We start from the raw sequence: 13,077 nt of genomic DNA on the forward strand, positions 1-13,077 counted from the left end.
CGGCAGGCGAGGCAAGTTGGGTGCCCTCACATAAAGAAATATCATTTCTCTTCCCCGAGATTACAGGTATGTCGAGAATTGCAATAAGCAATGAACCTGCGCGTGGACAACCACGTGGCCAGCAGCGGCGTTGGCGCGGCCATCCAGGAACACGCCTCTAGCGCGAGAAATTATCGTGAGGCTAGCTAAAGAGTTGGTATTAATAAAAGGCCTAACATGTTGAGCTACCTAAAACAATTGTAGTCTTTATGATGCAGCCCCGTTTATTTTTCGGTTACATAGCACAGCAGCAAGGAGGGCGTTTCATATGGCCCTTTCGAGAATTTTTGTGCGCCGCGTTTAAATGTGCGAACATCGAAGTAGTAACGAAATTTTAAGCATTGCACTTTAATTGTACGGTTAGGATCACGGCTTCAGAGAGGCTTAAAAAGAAAAAAAATATTTGAAATCTCAGCCACGTCATCCAGCAAATTACCACGTTTTCCCGGTTTGTCACTTTAAACGTACCAAAAGGCTCAAGCCTAGGACTTTTTCTGTCAGTTTTCTTGTGCTGTGACCGGAACTCTGTTATAACTACATTGCACAGTGGGCTTTTCCCCGCTTCAGGCGTGTCCTGGCAAATATCGGTGTGCATCCGACATCGAAATCAATTGGAACTTTTTTTCCTAATATTTAAACAAGTGCTAAATTTTTAAGCAAGTGCTCCATTTTAACAAGTGGCCGGCACGGGGTTAGTTGCGGCAGTCAACACACCAAGACAACACTTTTCTTATTACCCTGCTCTTTGTTTTTGCCGAAAAAACATTACGCCCACAAATGCGCACTTCTTGGAGCGTCTTCGCCGCATCCATAGCTGTGTGAGCGCTTATTCAGTAAAACACCGCAAATCAATAAGGGTAAAAGCGTAAGTTTCTCTTTATAAGGACGTCAAAAGTTTAAAACTACCCATAAAGCACCTAGAAAATCAGAGGCAGTTAAGAAGCACACGGCATGGAGTCGCTTGTCGAACGCATAATTTCAGCGGTTTATAACTTTCATACACAAAAATGAATCCAGACGTTTTAACAGTAGTGTTGACCCTCTTGAGCATTATTTTTTAAGCAACTTTTAAGAAATCGGCACGGCCATTTTATTTTGATTTTTAAATTTACGCACCTTTAGAAAAAGCATGGCCGTCAATCTTCTTGTGTACATTTTTTATAGACAAATACTCTTTTACAGATGTGTTTTCATTTGTCTGGTCGACATTACGTACTACAATGTGCTCACATGTACAGATACGGAGATAGCGGGCACCGAAATTTGCGATAATCAAGCGTCTGACGTGAGTTCACATTTTTTTCTAATTTATTTCTTCGCAGAACAATGCAAAATTTGTTTTCGCCTGTTTGTCATGTTGGTATAGGTTGTTTTGAAAAATTTTTGTGAGAACTATCAAACTTTGCCGAGAGAAAAGCCCCAAATTTCGAAAAACAACTACCGTCGCCGAAAATTGTGCGTTACCCGCCCCACCTCTCCAAATGTTTTTCTCGCGAAGGACGCACACTAGAGGAAAATGGATTGCAGTTTCAGGCTATTCTCTGGCTTGCTCATAACTCAATAAACACGAAAAACCGTGCGCGTGTACACGCATATTTGTTCTCTCGTGGAATCACGCAACTTGCATTACAACGCTTGTCTAGCACCCCACAAACCAATACAGGCTTCACAGTGTCCCAATTCGGTGCTTTTCTTGTACAAATACGTAAGCATGTACAACTGCTGATATATACAACAGAAGTGATTGCTAAATTACCAGTTCAAAGATTTGTCCAACAAAATCGCAGACACTCCCCATGGGGAACTCTGGGATAGTGGATTGTGCAATTGCATAGCTTCAAACGTCATCCCTGAGCATGCACTTCAAACCAGGATTGATCCCTATAACCAAGGCGCCAATCCACATAAGAGAGCTCTTTTCAAAATAAGCACCCCCAACTAAGCAGCGCAGGCACAGGGTTGTACAGCACCACACAGTCTAACTGAGCGATGTCGCCGACACATCAACGAATGTGCTCTGGCGGAGTGCAACTTATAGGGTGGCTTCAAATGTCATGTAAATGCACCTGCATACTACCCATGCACCACATCAATTAAGGCCACGTTTGTATAAATGCATCGAGTCAACCACACTTAATAATAAGACTACGATGCTTTCTGTTTTGTTCTGAAGCTTTACGTGCCAAGCGGTAATGCGATGCTATAAGGGAAAAAAAGCGAATGGGCAATGGGACAAAATTAGGGAAGGCCGTAAAACAATGCTTGCTCAAAGCCTAACAAACCAGCTTTATCAACCCAGCGGTAACTTAGTTGGCCATATATTTTCATTGGAGGCTTGCTCTTGAATGTGAGCAAACAGCCAATGAGCCTCAAATTTTCCACGCACTGCAGCTAAATTTTTAATCAATCAGTGCTATCTACATTCCAATACGAAACACTATCACAGCCACCATGTATAATCACTTTCACTAATGACATCAAAACACACAGGTGCACCAAGTACCACCACATGGTAGGAACTCATCGGGGTTATTTTATTTTAAAGCAACATCTACCACTTGGTTTTTAGGTTAGTCTAGTATTTGTGAGGCAACGCACCTTCATATCTTTCGCGGGAAAAGAAACTATATTTTCTCGCCATTGCGCTTCACCTAGCAGTTCTCGAAGGTGCTATCCCTTTAAGCCCAGATTTTATTGAGAAGAATGCTTTCTGAGTGTTTGTTAAAGTTTTGTGTCCCCATCAGCACAAAAGGACGTGGTAGTACACGTAATGTTACTTATTGATGAGGCAAATACTTAGGACATCTGGCAAACAAAAGTTTTGTGTGAAACGAAAACGGCTTTTTGCAAGTTTTTTTAAGTTTATATCTACGTGAGCCTTCAAACAAAACATGAGCTTTGTAGTGCACATATATGTAGATTTACATAATTCGCGCTAAATCTAGAACCTCAATTTTTTACCATAAATGACAGTTTTATCTCCACCGGAACTTTAATTTTGCAGACTCCAGCTAGCGCTATGATGATAATTGTAATGACGCAAAGCAAACGAGGGCAAATAGCGCTAGAGAAGATTTATTTAATGAAGAGAAGTAATTAACACAAAAAATAAGTATGAAAACGTGTAAACCGAACATAGTAAAATCAATTAGAGAGAACGGTGATGGCTGGTGTATAGGGCCACATTTTATTATGCATGATAGAGAACGAGGTTTATAAAACCCAACGTCTGACATATACATATACACGCTTTTCACAGAAACCATGGCATCGTCACCCAGAAAAAACGATGGGTGTAGTGGAATATGTTGTCTGTAGAGTTCTCTGGAATGTTTGTGTCGTGTGGTGTCAAGTGCCTTGCATCGAATGAGTATGTGAACTACGGATAGGGCCCCTCTGCACTTGCTGCACTGGGGTGTTGAAGATCCCGTCAGCACTAATATGCAACAACGATGATGCCTTTCGAAATAGGCATCCTTAAACAATTCCACAGCAAACTAGCAGTTTTGGCTTTGTTCTCTACGCATTATAGGAGCTTTTATGTGCTGAGGTCAATAGACACTGCCAGGGCAAAACTGTTAAACGAAAGAAAATTGTTGCTATTATTAAACATGGTGCTTATGGATGTGCTACAACGTGTTCCCCATTCTATGCTACCCAAAACAGATCCCCAATTTTGTTTGCGTAAAGAACGCATTTACCCACCAAAAAACGCTGAAATGCACTGTGCACTCTGTCCGCGCGCAGATCACTCCAGGTAGCTTGCAGTCAAGTCTTTAAAAGCCCTTTCCCCAACTGCCAATCGCCAGGTCTGGCTGGCTCGGAGGCCTGTTTAAGCTTCCTAATGCAGAAAAGTCTTGCTTTCAAAAAACGACACTGTCGAAATAGATCAGGTGCGGTAACGCAAAATCTTTACTCACAGGTAAAGAAAAATTGTAGTGCCTGTGAGCCATGGTTACTGTTGCGAGTTTACACGCTTCTTCCTCGACTGTATTTTACCGTTGGCAGCTGCATCCGCGCATGGTTTTGTATCTACTACACTTAGCTACTAGGCCCCAGGGCGCGAAAAGATGCACGATGGTTGCCCATAAAAAAACCCGTTGAAATGCTCCTTTTGCATAGAATGCTCCCCGCGTGCATCTTTGTTTCAGAAAACCAGCCTGACAGTCTTTGGTTTCCACTATGTTTCAATATACACCACAATGAAAGCGAATACCTAGTTAAAAATGACCTAATAGAACGTTCAAAAAACATAACACACAAGCATACTATTCGTTCCATAATCAAAAAAGCAGTGCTCTGGAATTACGAGCTTTTTTCAGTTACTGTTGAAGTTTGAAACCCCTCCTCCAAATCCAATACAATCCAATAGTAAAGTACCTATTGTTGCATTACCAACTAAATCGTCCAGGGAACATTTTCTGATACTTTTTACTCAAACTCGTCTTCTAACAGAGACATCTGCAAGCCTAAAATCTTATCCATGAATATTTCTAAACAGTGTCATTGATAAATCATGTTAAACCCCAAAAATGCTATGACGGCATAATAAAATTGAAGCACAGCTGTCATAGTATAGTTCACAGCTGTTTTCGTTTATTAAGCAAACCACTGAAAAATGCTACATGAGGAGAAAAGAAAGCACAAGGAAAGTCACTGGACTCGTCTGTCTCTGTACTCGGCTGCCTTGTGCCTTTGTTTCTTCATGTAGCGGTTTTTCACTGCTTGTTTATCAAGAACTGATTGCTTGATTGTGCATTTTAACGCGCCGGTGCAGCCCAGGCGATGCGGCGTGCCATACTGGAGAGCTCAAGATTAATTATGGCCTGCTAGGGATTTTTGACGTGCTTCAAAATATTTGTTATCAAACATACACCCCCAGTCCCACCTTTATTCTCATTACATTCGTTTTCTCTTGTATGGTAATGGTAACGTTCGTAAGCAGTGTTTCTCAGCACTCATTCGAATGGCAGGTTTTTCATATACAGGGTGCCATCCCGTGAAGGCAAAATACAGGTTACCATGTACATGACAATTTTTTTAAAAATCAATTACTCCTTATTATTAAATTATTGCTTCTTATTAAAGTAAGGACAAGTAAAATTACTCAGTTAAATTAGAGCACAGTTTCGAAGGTTTACATAGTGTGGTCACATTTCCTGGGACAATGTCTGTAGAAATCGCGAAAAATTAAATATAATATGCTTTGTTACCCAGATAAGTACCTCATAGGTTGTTTAAAAATGCCTAAAATATGTTCTTACCTCCACTTTTTCCAACAGGGTGGCAATTGTCTCTATGAGGAGTCTTGCATCGGCGCTACAACTGACGTGCTTCTGCACATCCACTGCTACTCCCTTGAATAAAAATTATAAAAAAGTACAAAAGGAAGATTGTCACACATCACCTGTATGTTCATTGTTTGCTTCCCATTCGGGCATTATTAAAATGACCGCAAAGCCAACACCATGACTGTTCATTTTAAAAAAGTGGACAGCGTAATACGCAGCTCTATTCTGGCCAAAAATGACTAGTTTACACAAAAAAGCAGGAAATTTTTTTCAGATACATCAAAGTCAGGCAATCCGGCAACTACGAAGAATTTGGGCAATGTTCTAGCGCTAACTGCATAGCTAGCAGTGTATTAAGCGTTTGCGTTTTGGTGACATTTCCACCAGAACTAAACATTTCACCACAACCTCAAAGATATCTGTCTTGTCAGTAGCTTTGGTCGGTGGTCATTATTTACACAAACAAGACTCTGACGCAAGAGAAACCGCCGATACATGGATCGGCGTCACCAGTGCTCGATATGTACGCTTTATTTTCTTCTGTATTTTTTGAAATTTGTGCTAAAACTAATATCAGTGTTATCATGACAAAGCAGGTTTTCAGTAAAAGAAACTTTTGCTTCATCACCCTGGCGCCATTTTGAATAAGACAATACCTGGAACTTGCAGCCGAGTTTTTCATAGGGGCATTTCTCCGGCCTTCGACTGCAGACATCCAGGTGCTGGTCTCTGAGCTTAAATGGGTGAGAATAAGAATACAAATTGTTTGTTTTATTATTTCTGTTCTAAATAATGCCTGCAAATCTGAGAACGGCCTCACTAGAGCCATTATCTTGTGATTTTGCTGCCCATTTAAAATAGCATGCTCCATCCAACGAAGTATATTTGCTTGTGCAGACAAATTAATAACCACAAAATAAAAGCTCACAAGCACCTCTGTTAGACATCATTACGTACACTTCCCTGTTTCTAATAAATTCACGAAAAATTTAGAATTCGAAAAACTGAAAGTTGCAACCTATCGAGGAAAACATAGTGCCGTATACTTCGAAGAGTTTTGCCTCTTGTGCACAACCTTTACGTACCGACAACTAATTACGCGAAGGCTTTTTTTAGTGGGACTGATGGCATCCTGTCAACACATGCATTTCCCTACAGACGGGTTGGTTTTATAAAAAGCTTTGATAATGTTTCTGGACACACGGGCTTGTTTGAAAGCTTGCTTTCAATCCTTCGAAATGGTGACTCAAAAATCGCGTAAAAGGAATGGTTTTGCAGATACGACATTACAGGTGTCGATCACGAACGAGGACTACAATAATATACCTTGACATCATAAACGCGACCTCGGTATGCATTTAGGTCGTCGTAGACGTGTTTACTTTGTGCTCCCGATGTCGTCGCATGGGTTTCTTTTTTGTTTGCGGTTTGTCTTTGAAGGTTTGATGATCAATAAAACGCGCTTTCACCAAACGGTGGACGAATTTTACCCGAGGTTTTGAAGCAATTTTAACGCAGCCATGATGTCACAAAGTTTCGCGCTTAAGTGAACTTTCTTTAGGAAGCGGTGATAAAGTTTTTAACGGCAATTCATACTTGTATGCTTTCTCTCTCTTCTCTATGTTAGAAAGTGCATCTGCTGCTGTACCAGCGATCAATACATACTTTTGATATGGTCCTAAAAACAAGCTTCAAACAAAACTATTATGAAAATTTTTATGAAAATGGCTATTTCTAGGTAGCGCAAACTGCACTTCAATATAAATATTTAGGCAATAGGGGCTGTTTAATATGCCTCTTTGCTGATCCCCGGCATCAGCCCTGTTATTATTAGCGGTCGAAAAAGCTGTGCGAAAACCGTTCTGCTGCCAACATTGCACTAAATGTACCCTCCAAAGCACTGATTGGGTTCTGAATGTGTGCTTAAACGTGCCGACGCAACGCACGCGATGAGGCGTACGGTAGTGAAGGGCTCCAGATTAATTTTGACCACCTGGGGATCTTTAACGTCCACCGAAATCTCGCACACACGTGCATTTTTTTCTATTTCATTGGTTTTCCTGCCCTGAATAAGACAAATGGTTGGTACAACGGTTGGGATGAATTCCCAAGAATACATCACTAGCAATGATAGGACTTCGATATAGCTGCCTAAATTTGCGTTTCTAGAACCAAATATAGCGTAAGAAATACTGATTAGTGTGGAATATATAAGTAAATATCTACACTGAGAACAAATTTTACAAACCCAAAAAATGATCATCGCGGAAACAGTAATTTTATTTCGCAGATAAGCCTTAAGCATTCTTTCGTGCCCCTGTCTTCCTCAGGAAATCGTATTTGGAGAACCCTTTAAAATTTCTGCTTGCCAGAATTCCTCTATGATAGGGGAAGGTGAAAGCTTACTTCCAAAAAGGTGTCGAAGTCTTCATCGCAATGCTCACAAGTGGCTGGTCTGTGCTCGCAGTTGTCGAGGTGCTCCTGAAAAATCAATCACCCGAAAATCTGGAATGGTACTGTAATATTATTTAATCAGAATGTGCTTCGTCGAAACTAAGCTTCAGCGTTTGTTTTTAAGTGAGGGGCACTTTAGGGGCTTGTCTTGTCGCCATAGTTCTTCTGGGGTCGCGCTATCTAGTGAGCATTGTTACGCCGCGTCAAGCACTAAAACAGAGGGGTTCCCAACGACACCGTGTCCTTTGGTCGGGATCAAAGCTTGGTCACTGCCATTACTAAGCCGATATCAAATTATTGGGCCACACAGGTGCTCGTTACTCATAAGCAAACTGTTGATGGCGCTATTTGTGCAGTGCCGTTTTATGGACGTTGCCTTCACTAGGCCACAAATAAGTTCACAAGAGAATGAAATAAAGAAAAAATTATTAACGCACAATCACTTCAAATTATTATAAACTCCATAGTCCCTGTAATGTCTTTCAGGAGCTGGGCGCTCGCTTTACACTACTTTAGGTATCAACACCAGGCTGATACTGAAACTAGTCAAGTGGGTGCTACGGCCCCTTCAGGAAATCACTGCACTGCACTTAACAGCTATCAAACTGACTTGAACTTCAGTTGAGTTGAGTTGAACTTAACTTGAACTTGAGTTACAGTTTATCCTTGAAAGATCTGTCTTGTCAAGGGCCGCGGCAGGCACCTGACTGCCTTAGAGTTTGCGCTTACATAAATATATACCTAGGATCGCTGCTTTTTTGGGGCTGTGTGAACACAATCCCTTACTCGTCGTTCAATCGCCCTGATTTAAAAGAAGTTTGTGAAAAAACACTATCAGATAAAAAAAAGTCTATTAGCTACATGTGTTTTAGCTCTTGATCCACCTGTTTTAATGTCAGCCTAACTAATACAAATTGAGAATATTTCTGTAGAATTATTTGAATTAGCTACTTCCAATTATTTCTATGGTTGGTTTTGTAAATCTTGCTGTCCGATCTAGTAGTGCAACTTCTTAAATGTAAATCCCCGTGCTATTTCACAGCATCATAGCAGTAATAACGTCTCTGCAGGTTAATGAGCAGTCTTTCTAAACTCTTTCCTTATTCTGTCTCACACTTGAGAAGTTATAAAGAACATGCTTAGATGTTTGCCTCTCTCACCTCTTGTGTTCCGATAACTTCATTCATTACATAAGAAATGCAAATCGCCGATTGAATGCGTGATTACCAGGAACTTTGAGCAGTTTTCTATAAAAATAAGTCATAAAAGCGCACGCTACTAGTTCAAATACTTGATGAAATCTATTGCCAGCTTCTGTTGTGATATGTCCAGCATTTCAGCCTTCGCACTCAAGTCTCAAGACATCCTCTCCCAATTTCTCCTTACCTCCAAAGTGTTCGCTGTATACTCGTCGGTGCAGTATGGACAATATAGAACCCTGTTCTCACACTGCTTAGATATGTGGTCTGGTAGTAATCTTGGGTGCATTTCTGTTTGGCACAGTGGGCATGCCTTGTTGGAGATCCCGCCCATGTTGCATCGGCGATAGTGATCCTGAAAAAAGTGTTACATCAGGAGTTCGGCGGAGTAACTGTAGAACGAAGTTGTACTTGACTTCCGAGTAATAAGCCGCAAAAGCTTTCAAGGCTCCAATTTATATTATTTTTTCTGTCTGGATGGTGCGGTAGTTTTACACAGGGCGGCATGTTCAAGCTTGTGACTAGTTTTCTTGTGCATTACATTACAAAAAACTAGAATAAAATGAACCATATGGCATTTAAAATAAATGGTTTAATTCCTTCCTTGAAATCTCTGAGCACTCTGAAAGCTATATTTATGGCCAGCGTGCAGCAGAACTGCGTGATGTGCTTGTCGCAGTGGATTCCACTTGAGTTCCTGCTTTGCTTTTGCAGATTGTGTTAAAATTGCTATCGAATCTGTTCATTGCTGCAATAGAAGGAAAGGCGCCCGATAGCCACTACACCAGTGATGGCGTAATTCTAGCGCTCGAGAACGCCAAGACGAGGAGAGAAAAAGACAGGGAGCAAGAGAGAGAAATAAATTTATTTTAGCAGAAAGAGAGCATTGGTTCTTTCGGTTCCATCAGTCAATCAGGAGGTCTTGGTTACTGGAGGTTTCTTTAGCCATCCTGACAAGGCGTAGCAGTTTTATGGCATCATAGCTGCGCAGCAGGTTTTTCCTATGCTCTGGATGTTTTATGTCTAGGGGGATACGGGGTCTTGTTCAATGTTTTTTTTTTTGCATTTCCGCATGGAGTGTGTGATTGGCATTGTTGCCGAAGTGCTTGCACTTATCCGAAAATATTTCTATATGGAAGTGGCTATAGGCCAACGGGTTCGAGCAGGTATTTCTTTGAAGTTGTCTCCGTGCCTCGGCTTGTGCAGCGTTGAGTGCACGGTGGGCTGATCAGATTTCGCACCTGCTATCTTTGTAGTAGTCTGTGAGAAAAATATTTCAAGAAAGTTTTTTTTTATCCGTTGGCTACAGATCAGCGATATTAGCTAAGGTACTTTCCTATGCCCAAATCAAAGTACTGAATGGATTTCAAAAAAGTTAGAAAAAGTGTGAGAAATGTGTGTAGGAACCATGCAACTTGTTTCTCTTACAACTTTGTTTCGTCAAATTAGCCGCTGTTTGTTGACGCCCGACGGACCTTCGCTGAATGCCTGGCTTGGTAGGCAAGGCAGGTAATTTTCCTAGCGAAAAAAACAACAGATGGCTCGCAGGATCCGCGACCGAAAGCAGTGGCGCGGTAGGGGGCGGTAACGCGGGCTCACCTTATCCTGCTGCGGAACGGCATTGGTCAGGAGCCTTCCTGTTCCGAAATATTACATTATCCGTCTTAGCGTTCGTTCGTTTTACTTTCTTCTCCTGTAGTTTTTTTTGCTTCACTTCACTGCCGCCCACCAGTGTAGGTAAAGGAAGTGGCATCTTCATCAGTGTGTAGTTCTCGTTTCTCTCGCTCTCGTTCCATCACGCGGAAACGCCGACTGGCATTCCCCTGTTTTCGCACTACTTTATTTCTGTTTTTGCTTTCCTTTCGGTAACGTGAATGCCGCGCCAAGCATCAGATTTAGTGGTACTGTGAAAAGTTGTCTTAAGGAAATACGGGTGAGGTGATTCGTTTTAAGCGAATGTTTTTAAAGCAAAGTATTATTATACTCATCCAGCGGCTTTTCCGCGGATGCGCAAGTTCACCTTCATTTGACTGCAGGCACCCTCTGTGACACCACCACTGCCGCAGGGTAGCTATAAACAGCTTCGCTGCCAAAAAAATTTAATACAGTGCAAGCTGCTTCAGCACAATTGATGATAGAGAAAAATGAGGGCAAATGAAACCAAATAGTATTCCGCTAAGATTGTTCCAGATGAAGGTGAGAACTATTAGTTTCTTTGTGCAACTTCCCTTATTTTTTACTTTTTGTTACCAGTGCTGCAACTGTGAAATGCAAATCCTTTTTTCAATTAATATTTTAGTGTCAAGATTTGTTATGGCATGTGGCCACATAACAGCCTCCTTCAGTATTTCCCGCATAAACAAGCAATACTAAATGTTAACCCTTATCAGCTACATTTATTATTTGGTGTTGCCAAGAAACCATACTTTTTTAATCATGGTGAATATTGCCTCCTGCAGAATGCGGTTCCTAAAATTTCTGCAAAGCCTTATTTCTCAATCGTATTTTCAGAGCACAGAAATTGAGACCACCAAAATTGTGAACGTACGTATAGCATTGAACCAAGTACTTACAAAAAGATCTCGGAGAGCTGCCTCAAATGTGCACCCCTCTTTCGGACACCTGGCCGTCAGTTGGAGCGCTCGGCTGTAGGCGTTGCTGCATTCCTTCAACTGCCGGATACAGAAGGCAAATGTTCAGATGTATCGAGCATTACACCGAGGAATAAATGAGCTTGTGAAAAGTATTTATTTATTACACTTATCAGCAATAATTTAACCCTTCTGTCCCTGGCGTCATATATATAGAACAAAATCCGAAAGACTTCAAGCAATTTCAGAACAAACCCAAAGAAGCTAGATTTCTGGGAAATAGGTCAAGAATGCCTCTTTCATTCGAAATCACCATTGTTCGTTTTTTTATTTTTACTAAAGCTGAATGCTGCAAATAGGAAGGCATTCCACTGAAGGCCAAAATGACATCTGGGTGACCCAAAAGACCGAATACATGGTTTAGGAAGGTATAAAACTGCTTTCCAAACTTCGTGAAAACAAGCAAAAACATTCTGCTGATAATTTAAATTTGAATTGTCTGATGACCTAAATAGATTTTATGCTTGTAAACATATTGTAAACCTCATTTTTTGCTTGTAAACATATAGGGTCCAGATATTAGAGAGAACACAAAAAAATGCAATCTACTCGAAAGAAAAAATTCAGGGCTGAAAAGGTTTCACTCTATACTTATAACGACTGATAAATTAATGCGGGTATGTCAAGAATAAAGTATGAAGATCAACCGTCAACCTTGCGCTAGAATGCTAAATCAAAGCTACAAGGCTAAGGAAAAAAGGTGAATCACAAAACAAGACATTTTTTAGGATTCAAATTCTTGTTTTTTTTACTTATACTCAGTTTTTCAAGCTTTGTAAGAGCCTACGAGTTAAATATGTTTCTTAGGTAGCCTTTTTCAGTAAGAAAGGGTGTTTTGGTTTTACAGTTTTTTTTGGATATGCAAGAGTGTTGGGCGCGCAATTCATCGGTAAGTAACAGACAGCATTAGTGATGCCAGGCTTGTCACTGACAGTGAAAAGTGTGTGGCACCCGCCAGGTCAAGCGCGCACTTCGCTACATTGGTTTTCTTTTCTTATGTGCGTGGTTGGACATTTTGGTACTTCAATGCCATGTGCATGTTTCTTTTTAGTTGCATGCTAGGCAACTAGGACAAAGCGTTATTTCAAGAGCAACGAACATTGGTTTCCAAGGTACAAATGTTCTTCCTCTAAGGTGAAATGCCGTACAAACCGACAGACCTACCATGTGACTGATCATGGCTGGGCTAAACAGCGGGACTTAGAGGCTTTGCATTTTACGTGCGCGTTACTATGATGGAATAGGGAATCAACAATGCTGGAGGTTTAAAAATTGCCCTCTGATAATGTGTGTCGGGATAAACACCCTTTTGGCTACTTCCTCGTTATCTAGAAAGCCCACAAAATTTCGAACATTTTTGTGAAAAAAGGAAACCCAGAGACAAGTCTCCAAAAAGGAGCAATATTTTCGGCAGATCAAGATTTTGAAAAATTTGAATGTTTT

The 13,077-nt window shown here is 40.9% G+C and overlaps 1 protein-coding gene across 1 annotated transcript in view; it reads right to left on the reverse strand.

Annotated features, from left to right (window-relative positions):
* LOC144141136 (TNF receptor-associated factor 6-like) overlaps positions 1–13,077 on the reverse strand; it is a 35,613-nt gene that overhangs the window by 7,599 nt on the left and 14,937 nt on the right. Inside the window, exons 4-8 of the mRNA XM_077672669.1 lie at positions 11,557–11,655; positions 9,171–9,338; positions 7,737–7,811; positions 5,987–6,064; positions 5,304–5,396 (exon numbers count right to left, since the gene is read on the reverse strand). Of these exons, the coding sequence (XP_077528795.1) occupies positions 5,304–5,396; positions 5,987–6,064; positions 7,737–7,811; positions 9,171–9,338; positions 11,557–11,655 (513 nt within the window). The remainder of the gene's footprint in view (positions 1–5,303; positions 5,397–5,986; positions 6,065–7,736; positions 7,812–9,170; positions 9,339–11,556; positions 11,656–13,077) is intronic.

This window comes from Haemaphysalis longicornis, unplaced genomic scaffold (assembly GCF_048455015.1).
Source record: "Haemaphysalis longicornis isolate Haplotype H1 unplaced genomic scaffold, Haemaphysalis longicornis Haplotype H1 scaffold_6, whole genome shotgun sequence".
Lineage (NCBI taxonomy): Eukaryota > Metazoa > Arthropoda > Arachnida > Ixodida > Ixodidae > Haemaphysalis > Haemaphysalis longicornis.